Genomic DNA, 14,579 nt, shown 5'->3' on the forward strand with positions numbered 1-14,579 from the left:
GCTTCCATCACAGATGACATCCACAGAGCAACGATGTTATACCATCGAATGACAGCCTGCAGCACAAGAAAACTCAAGGTGGCAGCTGCTAGGATCTGGTTAGGCTTGCTAGACCTGCTGTGTAAGCTGTCAAATTCAGGCATCTGGGGAAGCGGCAATATGTGGGGCCAAGTGCCTCACCCCATGTATTGCCTCTTTCCCACGAGCTCAGAGAATGGCCACAGTTGCTGAGAGTTTTTGTTTTCTCTATTATTGGGACAACTTCTATTTGCTTCCTGTCCGGGAGATACAACAGAACATGAGAGGAAATCCTTCCATAGTGAGAAGAAATTTCCTCTATTTGTCATCGGAACAGATTTCTCCTAATCTGGTTGCAACTGTAACATTTTTTTTTTCATGTTATTATTTTTTGCTTTCCCCTATATTACCAAAAGTATTGGGACACCTGCCTTTACCACGCACATGAACATTAATGGCATCCCAGTCTTAGTCCGTAGAGTTCAATATTGAGTTGGTCCACCCTTTGCAGCTATAACAGCTTCAATTCTTCTGGGAAGGCTGTCCACAAGGTTTAGGAATGTGTCTATGGGAATGTTTGATCATTAATCCAGAAGTGCATTTGTGAGGTCAGGCACTGATGTGGATGAGAAGGCCTGGCTCGCAGTCTCCGCTCTAATTTATCCCAAAGGTGTTCTATCAGGTTGAGGTCAGGACTCTGTGCAGGCCAGTCAAGTTCCTCCACCCCAAACTCACTCATCCATGTCTTTATGGTCCTTGCTTTGTGCACTGGTGCACAGTCATGTTGGAATAGGAAGGGGCCATCCCCAAACTGTTCCCACAAAGTTGGGAGCATGAAATTGACCAAAATGTCTTTTTATGCTGACGCCTTAAGAGTTCCCTTCACTGGAACTAAGGGGCCAAGCCCAACTCCTGAAAAACAACCCCACACCATAATCGCCCCTTCACCAAATAAATTTTGACCAGTGCACAAAGCAAGGTCCATAAAGACATGGATGAGCGAGTTTGGGGTGGAGGAATTTGATTGGCCTGCACAGAGTCCTGACCTCAACCCGATAGAACATCTTTTGGGTTAATCAGAGCAGAGACTGCAAGGCAGGCCTTCTCGTCCACATCAGTGCCTGACCTCACAAATGCGCTTCTGGAAGTATTCAAACATTCCTAAACCTTGTAGAGAGTGTTCCTAGTAGAGTTGAAGCTGTTATAGCTACAAAGGGTGGGCCAACTCAATATTGAACCCTACGGACTAATGCCCCGTACACACGGTCGGATTTTCCGACGGAAAATGTGTGATAGGACCTTGTTGTCGGAAATTCCGACCGTGTGTGGGCTCCATCACACATTTTCCATCGGAATTTCCGACACACAAAGTTTGAGAGCAGGATATAAAATTTTCCGACAACAAAATCAGTTGTCGGAAATTCCGATCGTGTGTACACAAATCCGACACACAAAGTGCCATGCATGCTCAGAATAAATAAAGAGATGAAAGCTATTGGCCACTGCCCCGTTTATAGTCCCGACGTACATGTTTTACGTCACCGCGTTTAGAACGATCGGATTTTCCGACAACTTTGTGTGACCGTGTGTATGCAAGACAAGTTTGAGCCAACATCCGTCGGAAAAAATCCTAGGATTTTGTTGTCGGAATGTCCGAACAAAGTCCGACCGTGTGTACGGGGCATAAGAATGGGATGTCATTAAAGTTCATGTGCGTGTAAAGGCAGGTGTCCCAATACTTTTGGTAATATAGAGTATGTTTATGTTTTATTTTTTTTTTTATATTATTATTATTCAGTTATGAATGGACAAGCTTTGAAAATAAAACCTGGAAGCTGATTGGTTACTATGCACAGCTGCACCAGATTCTCTGTGCTCTAGTTTTAATAAATCTCCCCTACTGTGTCCAAATCAGCAAAGGAAGGGGCCGGTAAATGACATAGTTACCTCCCTTCCCCCACTCTCTATCCGCCTGTGCACCCGCAACAGCCTGCAGGAGAGGGAAGCCGGGGGCGCTGCGGGGGGCCAAGGGGGTGCTGGGCACACAGGGGGGAATCTGATGTGGGTAGTCCAGGGAGGGGATCGGTGCGGCGGGACAGGAGGACAATTACAGATGAATGCACTGTGTCTCTCCCTCCAGCAGCTGAAAGCCGGGAGAGAGAGAGACACAATGCATTGTTCTGTAATTGTCCTCCCGTCCCCCTGCACCAATCCACCTTCTGTCCAGACCCCCCTGTGTGCCCGGGCTCCCTACAGAAGGCCTGGTGGTACCCCCCTATCGGCGGCCCTGGTCAGAGCGCATATCCAGTTCCTGGCAGCATGATGATGAACAGGCAGATGTTTCACTGGTCAACCTTTTTTCGGTGAGACATCTGTGCATCTGTGATCAGATATGTACAGAAACCAAGTTCTTAATCAGCATCAGTTCATCTCATCTGTCACATCGTCTGCGTAGTTTGGTCTTCCAAGGTAAAAACAACGAATACATTCATGGCAGGGCTTCTGCAGCTATCACCTTCCAAATTCAAAACCTAAAAATGCAATTAGCCGGTGCAGTAATGATGAGCAGGTCACCCAGGGTCACGGCTAATGGTCGGTATCCTACTGGAGATGTGTCTGTCTCTGGCTGCTGGGACAGGGACACCAGCGCAGAAGGGGTTAAAGGAACTGTCAGAAGCTTGACAGTGTGTGGGTGTTCTCTGTACATAGCTGGAAGGAAACTAGTGTACATGTGTTCTCACTGACAGCGATATCTGCAGCTCTGCGCAGTGTCCAACCACAGAGCCGCCAAAATACCGCCTTGGTTTACCGGTCAGGGACCAAGACTTGTATGTCTTAAAGTATTGATAACAGGCTGAATATAGAATGTTATTACAGCATTCCATCTATATTTTATTTCTCAAAAAATTCACTCTCTTGTTCCAGTTCCAGCACTGCCCTTCCATTGGTGGTCCTCTTCTGGCATCTGTCTACGGTCATGCAAGGCACTTCTTGTGAGCCCCTGGAGGTGTGTCCTCATAGTGCCTCACAATGGAGCCCTCCATAGATCAGCGCTCACACATCATAATTTTTAGTCTTTTAGATCTTCAGCTTTCATTTAGGCCCTCTTTACGCTGTGTTGTTCCATTGCGGTACATGTTAATATACAGTATTTAGTTAATTACGGTAATGCCATGCATTAAAGTAGGGGACTCCTGGGGGCCCTTGTCTGGCCTGCTACTTGATTTTATCCGGCCCACAGCTGGGGTCAGTGACATATCCTCATTGTGCACTAATTTAGGATTACGGTCAGTAGAGGCTGCTTATGATATCTACTTCTGATGTAAAGGGGGACTCTGACGGGGAACCTGATGAAAGGGGGGGAATCCTATGGAAGACTCTGATGTAAGGGGGGCTCTAATGGGGACCCTAATGTAAAGGGGGAATCTAATGGGGATCCTGATGGAAGTTGTGACTCTGATGGGGACCTTGATGTAGGGGGGACACTGATGGGCGCACTGATGGGGATCCTCCTAATGTAAGGGGGGCTCTGATAGGGACCCTGATGGAAGGGGGGGAAAACCTATGCAGACTCTGATGTAAGGGAGGCTCTGATGAGGACTCTAATGGGAAACCTGATGTAAGGTAGGACTCTGATGGGGACCTTGATGTAAGGGGGGGCATTGATGGGCGCTCTGATGGGGACCCTAATGTAAGAAGGGGCTCTAATGGGGACCCTGTTGTAAGGGGGGACACTGATGGGCACTTGGATGAGCATCCTAATGTAAGAGGGGACTCTGATGGGAATCCTGGTTTAAGGGGGGCTTTGATGGAGACCCTGATAGAAGAGGGGAATACTGTGACAGACTCTTATGTAAGGGGTCTCTGTTGAGGACCCTAATGTAAGGGTGGAATCTAGTGGGGACCCTGATGTAAGGTGGAACTCTGGTGGGGACCTTGATGTAATGGGGGACACCGATGGGCACTCTGATGGGGACCCTAATGTAAGAGGGGATGCTAATGGGGACCCTAATGTAAGGCAGGGCACTGATGGGCACTCTAATGGGGATCCTAATGTAAGGGGGGACTCTGATGGGAATCCTGGTGTAGGGGGGGCTTCTTATGGGGACCCTGATGGAAGGGGGGAATCCTATGGCAGAATCTGATGTAAGGGGGGCTCTGATGAGGACATTAATGTAAGGGGGGACTCCAGTGGGGACCCTAAAGGAAGGGGGGACACAAATGGGGACCCTGATGTAAGAGGGACTGTGCAATGGAAAGGAAAGGTAGCCTAAAAGTAGAAGTTCACCCTAAAACTAAAATCTCTAAATCTACAGGCATCCACAATCTAAGACTAACCTATCTAGCCCTGTAAAGAAGAAATCACTATACATACTGTACCTTTTCTGCATCTCTTCTGGTCTCCAGCAGCGGAAGCTCTGCAGAGGAGACAGCCGACAACGGCTGGTAAATGCCTGGGAAGTGATGTCACCCATAGACTTACTATGGGGCTTCCGTTGTTGACTGCCTCCTCTGCACCTGCCTCCACAGAGAAGGCGCCATTGACAGCTCAGCGTGGGAATGGACCGGAGTAGCTCCAGAAAAGGTATGTATAACGATTTCTTTTTTACAGAACTAGATCAATTTCTTTAGTCTTAGGTTGTGGATACCTGTACATTTAGAGATTTTAGTGTTAGGGTGGACTTCTACTTAAAGAGGAAGTAAACCCTGATGAGTTTAGTTCCTCTTTGTTTCCCTGCAAAGGTAAAGCATAATGGGCTACTATGCATCGCATAGTAGCCCGTTATGTGTCACTTACCTGACAAGGGAACCTGCGATGTCACTGCTGTCCCTTCTCCTACGAAGCGTCTATCTTCTTTCAGGGTATCACGGCTCCGGCGCTGTGATTGGCCGGAGCCGCGATGACGTCACTTCTGCGCATGTGCGCTGGTGCCGCCACTAACGGCATGATCGCTGTTAGAGACGGCATGCTCAGTGCGTCTGCGCGCCGTTGTCTACGGTGCATGTGCCGTAGACATCGGTGCCTGTCTTTTGGAAATAACTCCTAAACCATGTAGGTTGTAAATAACTCCTAAACCATGTAAACCATATTTCTTGCACCTACAGGTAAGTCTTAATCTAGGCTTACCTGTAGGTAAAAGTGGTCTGTAAGGGTTTAAAACCACTTTAAAGGATGATGATTGTGCTATGAATGTCTTGGTTCAGGCATTTCCTGTTCATTTCCAGTTTTGCTCTTGTGTTGTCACCCTGTCATATGTGCCCTTGGTGTAGAGTAGTAGTGGCCATGTTGACACACATTGCTCCACCATTGCCACCATCAGAAAGCTGGTTTAGAGCAATGATGTGCAGCCAACGCTGAAGTGTCTGCAGACAGGCAGATGCTGAAAGAGGCTGTAGTAGAGCAGCGGCACTAAGATAGAAAAAAATTTGAAAACAGTATTTTATGAAAAAAAAAACATGGTGACTGTATATGATACACAGTGCATTGTAGTAAACCATGTAACAGAAGTATGACAAGCCTCAAAGCTCAATTCAGTCCAGTAATCATTTTATTCATCACCAAACAATAATCAAAAATGTCACCGTGTTTCACGGAGTCAAAACTACCCCTTTATCAGGGCTGTATTGCAAGGTACCTGGCTGCTCTAGACCCAAAGTAGAGATGTTAGGGTGCTCTTAGCTGTCTTGCACTGCACTAACGCTGGCCTCTAGGTCACAGACATGTGCAGTATTGCACTACACTGTCCTCTGTTGCTTCGGGTATGATGGCTGATGTGTACTCACTCAGTCTCTTAAACTAGATTCTAGAATCCAGAAATCTGCTGCTCTGGCCTTTCTGCTGAACAGGCTGCTTTCGGCTTGGATTAAAGCCTGCAGCTATGTCCTAGTTGAGACACAGGCTGAGTGATGTCCTGAATCTTCTTTCCTCTCTCTCTTCTGCCCCAGGGGGCAGAGCCCCATCACAGGGGTCTCCTTCAGATGCCTGGACCCTGGACTCTGCTCCCAGCTTGTCAGGCTTTTGAGTATTTATGGGCTACTTCCCCACCTTCTAGGCCCGCCTCCCCAGGGATTTGATGGAAACTCCATAAATATTCAGAATGCAGCCTCTTTCCCTCCACCCACTATGTTCTGGAAATTTCCAAAGAGTTCCAGAAGACAGGGGGAGGCAACAGAGCCACAGCATTTGTCCAGTCTCCTAAACCCAATTAACCCCTTCTCCTCTGCCTACAGGGTAGCCAATCTAAATTTACTGACACTAGCAACAGTGAGGGTGCTACAGATAATATTAGATCCAGACTAGCAGACAAGCTATATGACATCTAGCTAAAGTTTAGATCTAACTGCTGATGGTGGTACAAAGCACAGGGAACACGGATATGACTGTCCAAATAGAATGAGATTTTTACAGCAGGAACCATTACAACTGCTTGGAAAGCGATTTTTATTTCCTTTTTTTAAAATTGGACATCCTCAGACGACAATGCGAGATTGAAATCGCCCATTGTGATCTGCTGACATCTGCAGTCCGCTGAGTGCGGCCAGGTGTCAGGTGTTCCAGGAGACCTTGAACTGTTCCAATGTATCACCCTCGGTTGTCACTCCCGCAGAGCCGCTTATCATCTCCGGCTTTTCCTGTTTCTCCCTGGAAAGTCTCTCATTATTATAATTATATTTAGGTCATTGTTGTGTGCTTAATGCATCAATGGACTTTTTATTCCCTTTGTCAGCAGACCCTTGTAGAACAAAAATGAAATCTATCCAAAATACATGGGCCATAAATAAAAAAAAAGCACAGCCCGCCCTTCCGTACAAGCCCAGCGCCGTGATTGCCTTTGACCGGGCAAGCTGACCGGACCCTAACCTGCCGAGCAAGGCCTGGTTTTCATTAAAGGGAACATGTCATGGGAAAAACACCTAACTCCTGAAAGCTGATTTATTGGCCCTCTGTGGTTTCAATGCCTTCATTGCTGGCACCAAACAAGCATTGAGTAAGTGGAGTTAAGACCAAAATGATTTTGGTGGCATTGGATCAATCAACTAGCCCTTTCAGAGGTCAAAAGGGGTAGGCACTGGCGACGAATGGAGTGATAATGCTAAAGCATTATGAGACTATGAAAGGTTACATGCCCCCCCCCCCCCCCCGCCTTTTTTTTCTTAAAGCTTAAAGAGGAGCTCCAGTCAATTTTGTGTTTATTAAAGCGGTTGTATTGTCCGCTTGGTCATTTTTACCTACAGGTACCTGTAGGTAAAATTAATATCTCCTAAACCTGTACGGCTTAGAAGATATTCACCTTGCATGCAGCCGCTGACGTCAGCAGCGCATTTGCAGTGAAGGTCCGGCGTATCGTGCCGGAAGTTGCTGGAACGGAGGGCTCCCACGCGCATGCGCAGGAGTGATGTCATCGCGGCTCCAGCCACTCAGTGCCGGAACTTCTGTTCGGATCATCTGTCAAAACCAGGTACCTGCTTCCCCTTTTGGGTGGAGCTCCACTCCATTTTTTAAAGCAGAACTCCACCCAAAACTGGAAGCTCCCCCCCCCCCCCGCTGCCACATTTGGCACCTTTTGGGGGGGGAGCGAGTACCCAGTTTTGACAGGTACCCGCTCCCACTTCCAGCTCACACGGCCATGGCAAAGTGAGCTGGAAGTTGGGCCCTCCTCCTCCTTCCCCCTGCAGCCAGCCCATTCCCAAAGAGCAGCGAGATTCACATATGCGCAGTAGGAAACCGGCTGTGAAGCCACAAGGCCACAAGGCTTCACGAGCCGGATTTTCCGACAACAAATGTTGGATGCGAGCTTGTTGGCGGAAAGTCCGTGTGTATGCTCCATCGAATATTTGTTGTCGGACTTTCCGCCAACAAATGTTGGCTAGCAGGTTCTCAAATTTTCCACCAGCAAATTTTTGTTGTCGGAATTTCCGATCGTGTGTACACAAGTCCGTAGCGCAAAAAGCTCACGCATGCTCAGAAGCAGAAGTGGCCGGTCTTGTAAACTAGCATTCGCAATGGAGAATTAACATTCGTGACGTGGCAAATTATGAGATCTCCATTTCTCTTCTCTTCTTCTTTAATGGGATAATAATGAAGCTGCTTTGCTGGTGATACTGATGGAGTTTTTGCAAACAAATTTTCAAAGGCTTTTTTTTTTCAAGTGATATCAAGAATAATAATAATAATGATAATAATAATAATAGCGCTAAATGAAAAACGCAAAAAGAAAAGCGCGAATCAACACTCACCAAACTTCTACTAATATGAAATTAGCAGAAGAAGCCCAAAGGGTGGCGCTAAAGAGCTGAAAAACCACATAGTACGTCTAGTACATCACTACGTTCGTAATTGTTGGCCAACATTTGTGTGACCGTGTGTTGGCTAACAACCTTCGAACAAAATTCCACGGTTTTGTTGTCACAAAGTCCGATCGTGTGTACAGGGCATTAGAATGGAGACGTGAGTGGTGCTCTCATATTTTATCCTGACAGGTCCCCTTTGAGAGGTTTGCTGGTCCCTTGCTCACATATTCTGTGTTTTATATAGCAGATGACGCATGCATGTAGAGTATGGAACAAATATAAACCGACACAAGATAATGCGTGTTTATTCCTCTTAATCGTGAGAAATGTTGCAGAATAATCTGCCATCTTCTATGTTGTTCACACATTTTAAGTAATTTTCCATCTGCCACCCGCCTGGCTTGTGCTGCAGATCTGAAGCTTCACGTAATGAGTATTCCTGCAGATTTTTCTTTATAGCTCTGAAATTAAAGTGTATGTTACCCTAAATGTTTTTTTTTTGTTTTTTTATGTGTGTGTTCACATATGTTTCATTTTATAAATTATATCCTGGTTTATTCTGCAAACCACCTCTCTTCCTTGTTCCAAACTGACCACACAAAGCACAGAAGCTGATCTGTGTTAGTGTGGACAGTTTTCACCCTCTGGCTGGCCTTTCAGAGGTACAGGACACCGTGCAGACACACAGCATGCCTGTATTGGGTAGTCTGTTCAGCCTCCGCACCCCCTGACCAATCACAGCATGCCTCCAGCACATACCCCTTCCTGATCACAGTCTGCCTCTTAAACGGGCCCCCTGCTCAAGCACAGCCTTAGGATAAACAGGGTATAGAATACAAGCAGTGTAACCCCACTCTCCACTATCAGGATCAGGAAGAAGAGATGTATGCGCACACGACAGAACTTTTTAAAGTGTTACTAAACTTACAACAGTAAAATCAGTCTGCATATGCATTAAAGCATGCTTGTTATACACACTGTGAAACCTAAGGGGTTAATAGTATGCATTGTGTAAAAGGGTGTTTCATCCTGTCTTTTCTAATCCTCCCCTGCTTTCGCTTTCCCCAATCCATCTCCTGATAAGACAGAACCTTTGGAATCACTCTGCACATGCTCAGTTTGGTGTGTGTTGCTAGAAAGTTTTTTTTTCTTGGGAGGGTGCATGTGATCAGCAGAGGGCCAATCAGCACTGTCCAGACAGAGGGTCAAGGGTCAAGCAGCCTCATAGGACAGTCAGAGGAGAATGAAAACTCCCCCTAAAAGCTTTAACCAGGCACTGATAGAAGTCACAAGGCTGCTATATACTGCTGATGAGAAAAGGTATTTAGCGGTTTTACTAAACTAATTGCATTTCCATGTTCTGTGTACTGTGGGAGACCAGATGTAGTGAATGCAGGGTCCTGAGTTTTTACACGTTAACCTTGTAAAAAAAGGAAGGCAGTTACAGCCCTCCCTGGCAAAGTGCCTCTCCTCCATGTTGAGGGCATGTGGCCTGGTATGATTCAGGAGGGGAAGGGGGTGTTCGTTCCCTCCGGTTTCCTGGCCTGCCCGGGCTGCAGCTGTTTACTTTTGTACTTGCTTTTATTTGTTGTTTAAAAATCTTACCAAGCCTTCCCCCTTCTATGCAATATTAGGGAGGTCGATGGGAGGTTATGTTTAGCATAAATATCCCTGTCTGTACTGCGCTGGCAGATGTCATTATCAATTGTAAACTAGATGTGCACAGCCTCTGTCCCAAAAAGGGGTTAAATATTTCAAGGCTTGGGTGGTACATTGTATGCTAATTCACATTGCAAGCTTTTCTGAGCAAATTGAGCTACCTATAGAGTAATGTGTATAAACCTGCTACTAAGAAACAGCTAGTAACATAAGAATTTTTTCTAGACGGAACTAAAGTTCCACTGTTGTACACTGCAAGTAGGCAGGTTCTGTTATTGCAGAAGAGACATGTAATTTCCCTTCTGCAATAAAATACACTTACCTGCCTGTTTGCAGTGTCACCCAGTATGTAAAAATGAAGACCTCTTGTGCATGTGCAGAAATGATGTCATCCTGCCTCAGCCAATGAAAATGGCAGGAAACTGCCATACAGGAGAAGATGTAGACAAAGGACACGTCCGTTAGAAGAAAGGTGAGTATAAAAGGTGCTTTTAGTTCCACTTTAAATGACTGTAAAGCTGCAAATACACTATCAAAAGGCAGTGGGCATTGCATTCATTTATAGGCCTGCCATCTAAAGTTGGGTATTAACCAGAGGTCACTTCTCCTATCAGAGGGTCATTTGCAGACCCCTCTGATAGGAAGAGTCTGCAAATGACAAGGAGACATTGGCTTTTAGTGTCCTTACTGTCATTGTGTAGTTGATATTGTTAAGACTAAAATCTAAAATTTTGTTTCTTAATCTTTCCCGTGTTGGTGAATTCAGGACCTACTTAGAGGAAGAGCTGACAAAAGCCCGGAAGAAGCCTAGTCTGAGAAAAGACATGTACGGCAAGATGATTGAAGTGGATCCCAATGCCCCAACCGAAGAGGAAAATTTGCAGAGAGCTGTCACCAAACCGCGCTACATGACGTGGAGAGAGACGATCAGTTCAACAGCCACACTTGGCTTCAGGATTGAGGGCATCAAGGTACAGAATAGTCCATGATTAAGATATGAAGCTAAGTTCTAGACAAACCAATAAATACACACATCAGAACTCTCATACATGGAGACTTTCTGTTCTGTTCAACCAGTCTTTTGATCCCCTGGCAGACAGTGCAGCCAGACCACTGACATTACTTTTCTTTACAGTTTGGTCACCAACTGTTCATGGAGCAATAAAAGAGCATCATCATCTTGCATCATTCCTTGCATTAAAGGAGAAGTACTGTACAGCCAAAGCTCGTTTGGCTGTACTTCTTTTGTGAATCTCAGGAGTGCAGTTCATTCTGCACTCCTGTGACCCCTTCTCAGCAGACAGTGGCCTGAAGCCCGCTGTCGGCTGGCAACACAGAGACGGTCCAGGCTCTAATGATCACAACCATATGATTGGGATCGGCCCACATGTTTAGACCGGCACCCGGCTCAGCCTCCCAGCAAACAGCTGAGAGCCTGAGCCAGCTGCTCCCGCCCCTTCCACAGCCCAGCACTCCAGTGAGCGCTGGAGGGGCAGAGTAGATGGCAGTGACTGACAGTCACCAGCTCTCCGCTCAGGGACCTCTGAGAACCAAGCTATAGGCAGTGTTTGATCGCTCGGTTCTCAGCCTTAGAGCCGGTGGGAGAAAGATGCAGCGTTGAACCAATGCTGCATCCACCTAGGTATGTATGATTCAAAAAAATTCCTATACTTTTTAGTGTAAGTCCACCCTAACACTAAAATCCCTGCATCTACCGACATCCACAATCTAACACTAACCTATCTAGCCCTGTAAAGAAGAAATCAGTATACATAGCTTTTTTAAGCCGAACCAAACCGGTCTCCATCAGAGGAAGCTGTGAAATGAATGGGGAGGGATGTCACCCATAGACCTACTATGGGGCTTCCATTGTCGGCTGTGTCCTCTGCACCCGCCTCCACAGCAAAGCAGCATAGGACAGCTCAGGGTGGGATCGGCTTCAAAAAAAGTATGTATACTGATTACTTCTTTACAGGGTTAGTGTTAGATCATGGATGTCTGTAGATATAGGGATTTTAGTGTTAGGGTGGACTTCTACTTTAAAGCGGAGTTCCACCCAAAAGTGGAACTTCCACTCATTGCACTCCTCTCCCCCTCCGGTGCCACATTTGGCACCTTTTGGGGGGAGGGGCGACAGGGTACCTGTCTTTCACAGGTATGCTGTCCCCACTTCCGGGAGCCTCAGCCACGGGTATTGATGTCACTTCTGGGCTCCCTCCTCTTCCCTCCTCCTTCCCCGGCCGCCGGGCCAGTGGGAGAGAGGAGCAGCGCCTTGCGCATGCGCAGTAGGGTTCCCGGCGTGAAGTCATAAGGCTACACGGCGAGATTCTCTTACTCGCAATGGAGGCGACAGCCCCCGACAGCTGATGGAAACATCAGTTGCAGTGCTGACATTGCTGGCCTCCAGGACAGGTAAGTGTCCAATTATTACAAGTCAGCAGCTGCAGTATGTGCAGCTGCTGGCTTTTAATTTTTGCAGTGGTGAGCAGACCTCCACTTTAAAGTAAAAAATGTTTAAGCATTGACTTTGGCCCCCCCCCCCCCCCCCCACTTACTTGAGCCCTTCATTTGATCCAGTGCTGTGCACGTCTGCAGTTTTACTCTCCCCTCACTTCCGGGTCTTACTTGCTTTGCTGGGCCAGTGGGAGCTATTGGCTTCCTCTGCTGTCAATCAAAGCCAGTAACAAGGGAGCAGGGTATAGATGGCGCAGCAGCACCACTCATGAGTGAGCATGCACAAGTGTCTCCATGGGGACACTGGACAGAGAGGAGGAGCCAGGAGCACCAGCGGGGGACCCGAGAAGAGGGGGTTTGGGGCTGCTCTGTGCAATTCCATTGCACAGAGTAGGTATAGGTAAGTATAGAAATGTTTGTTGTTTTAAAAAAAAATAAAAATCCCTTACAATCACATTAAAAGCTTAGTTCACCTTAAAAAAAACAAAACAAAAAATTCACATTTTTTTGCAGGTAAAAAATTGTCTATTAATTATTTTTATTCTAAGGAGCCTGCAGGGCATTGCACTTGTGATCAGCAGACCGAGGGTGCAATGTTTGGCTCCTGCAGACTTTCAGGATAGCTGTCTGCCTGTACCTCCAATATGGGCAGGCAGTTACTTGAGAGCAGGAAGATCAATTAACTACGAGGACGCTCACCTGTGACCCTGTAGTTCATTGAGAACTTCAAGCCATCAGCCGCAATGGCTAACGGTACATGTAGTCTATTCTTTCACGTGAATGGAAGAACAACGTGGGTGTCACTCGAGGGGGGGGGGGTACAGATGTTGGAACACGTTACATGTTCCACCCAAAAACTGGTGAACTGATCCTTTAATCGCCAGATCTTAAAGGCAGCTCCCGGTGAGGCAGGATATCTCTTAGGGTCCTAAGAATGAAGACAATAGAATTCAAAGGATGAGAGCACCACAGGTTTCTACAAAGTCCAATAAAGCTTATCTTGACAACCACTCAAAAGATAAAGCCAACACATTTTTGGGGCTTACAGCTCCCTGTTCAGCAGGACTTAAATGCTAGCAATGACTGGAAAACAATTGTACAAGAAATTTACAATGGTTGCGGATTACCAGACTGACAGCTGTCAGAGTAGCGATCCACAACAATTCTAATCTCCATATTTTACAATTGTTGCCCAGTATACTCCAATCAATTCCAGCAACTCAATCCCTGATGACGGGGAGCTGTGATCCCCCAAAACGTGTTGGCTTTATCCTTTGACCGGTTGTCAAGACCAAGAAACATTTCCCAAACTGTACAAGCCTATGGCGCTTCCCCCTTTACATTCTATTGAAATGCTTTCAGTGGTATATTGAACAGACCAAAAGGGTCCAAAGAATAGAAGTTTATTGTTTAGGGCTTCCATACACTTGTCCCCTGATAGTCCTGTTCATGAACACAGCTGTTCATTAGAAAAGGCAGGATCCAGTTGGGACTTGCTGAATCATTATTGACTGATAGTAAATAGACACTACTTAATCCGGTTCCTTGCAAAGCCGTCTTCCCCATTTATTACCTGCCCCTTATTTCAATATATTTAGTTTATTTTATGCTTTACTTTCCTTCTCCATATGTGAAAAGCAAATACTAGGAAAATGGAATCACTTTATTACTCTTGTTAGGCTGTTCTATTCAAAGCAGGAATAGGTAAAATCGCCCGATTGCATTTCCTATTGTTATTCTTATATGACAAAGGCCGCGTGGGATATTGTTATGTAACAGCACTAAGCTGTCCTATACATGACCAGCTGCCGTGACTAAGGAAGGATGTACAGTATACAGCAATAGAATTGTTAATGCAGGATGTGCTTCGCCACTACATTGTCATCCCTCTTCCTCCTGACAAGCTTTTTGGATTGGAAATACATTCTGTGTCATAAACAGTGTTATTTTCAAATCTATTATAAGGCTCAAGACTAATGCTTAAAGAGGAACTACGCTCTGCCTAACCACCTGACCTGAAAAAAAACTCCTAACGCTTGTCCCTATCTTAGAATTAAAAAGAAAAAAAAGGCATGGAGTCCAGTGTTGTCTTGATGATGCAAAAGCTCTCTGTTTGCCCCTCTTCTTCAGCACCCCCCATCTTCAATTTGGAACTG

The 14,579-nt window shown here is 46.2% G+C and overlaps 1 protein-coding gene across 1 annotated transcript in view; it reads left to right on the top strand.

The window, feature by feature from the left end:
- The window catches only part of ITPKB (inositol-trisphosphate 3-kinase B), a 164,132-nt gene that overhangs the window by 116,284 nt on the left and 33,269 nt on the right, over positions 1–14,579 (top strand). Inside the window, exon 5 of the mRNA XM_073628302.1 lies at positions 10,736–10,940. Coding sequence (XP_073484403.1) covers positions 10,736–10,940 — 205 coding nt within the window. The remainder of the gene's footprint in view (positions 1–10,735; positions 10,941–14,579) is intronic.

This window comes from Aquarana catesbeiana, linkage group LG04 (genome assembly GCF_042186555.1).
Source record: "Aquarana catesbeiana isolate 2022-GZ linkage group LG04, ASM4218655v1, whole genome shotgun sequence".
NCBI lineage: Eukaryota > Metazoa > Chordata > Amphibia > Anura > Ranidae > Aquarana > Aquarana catesbeiana.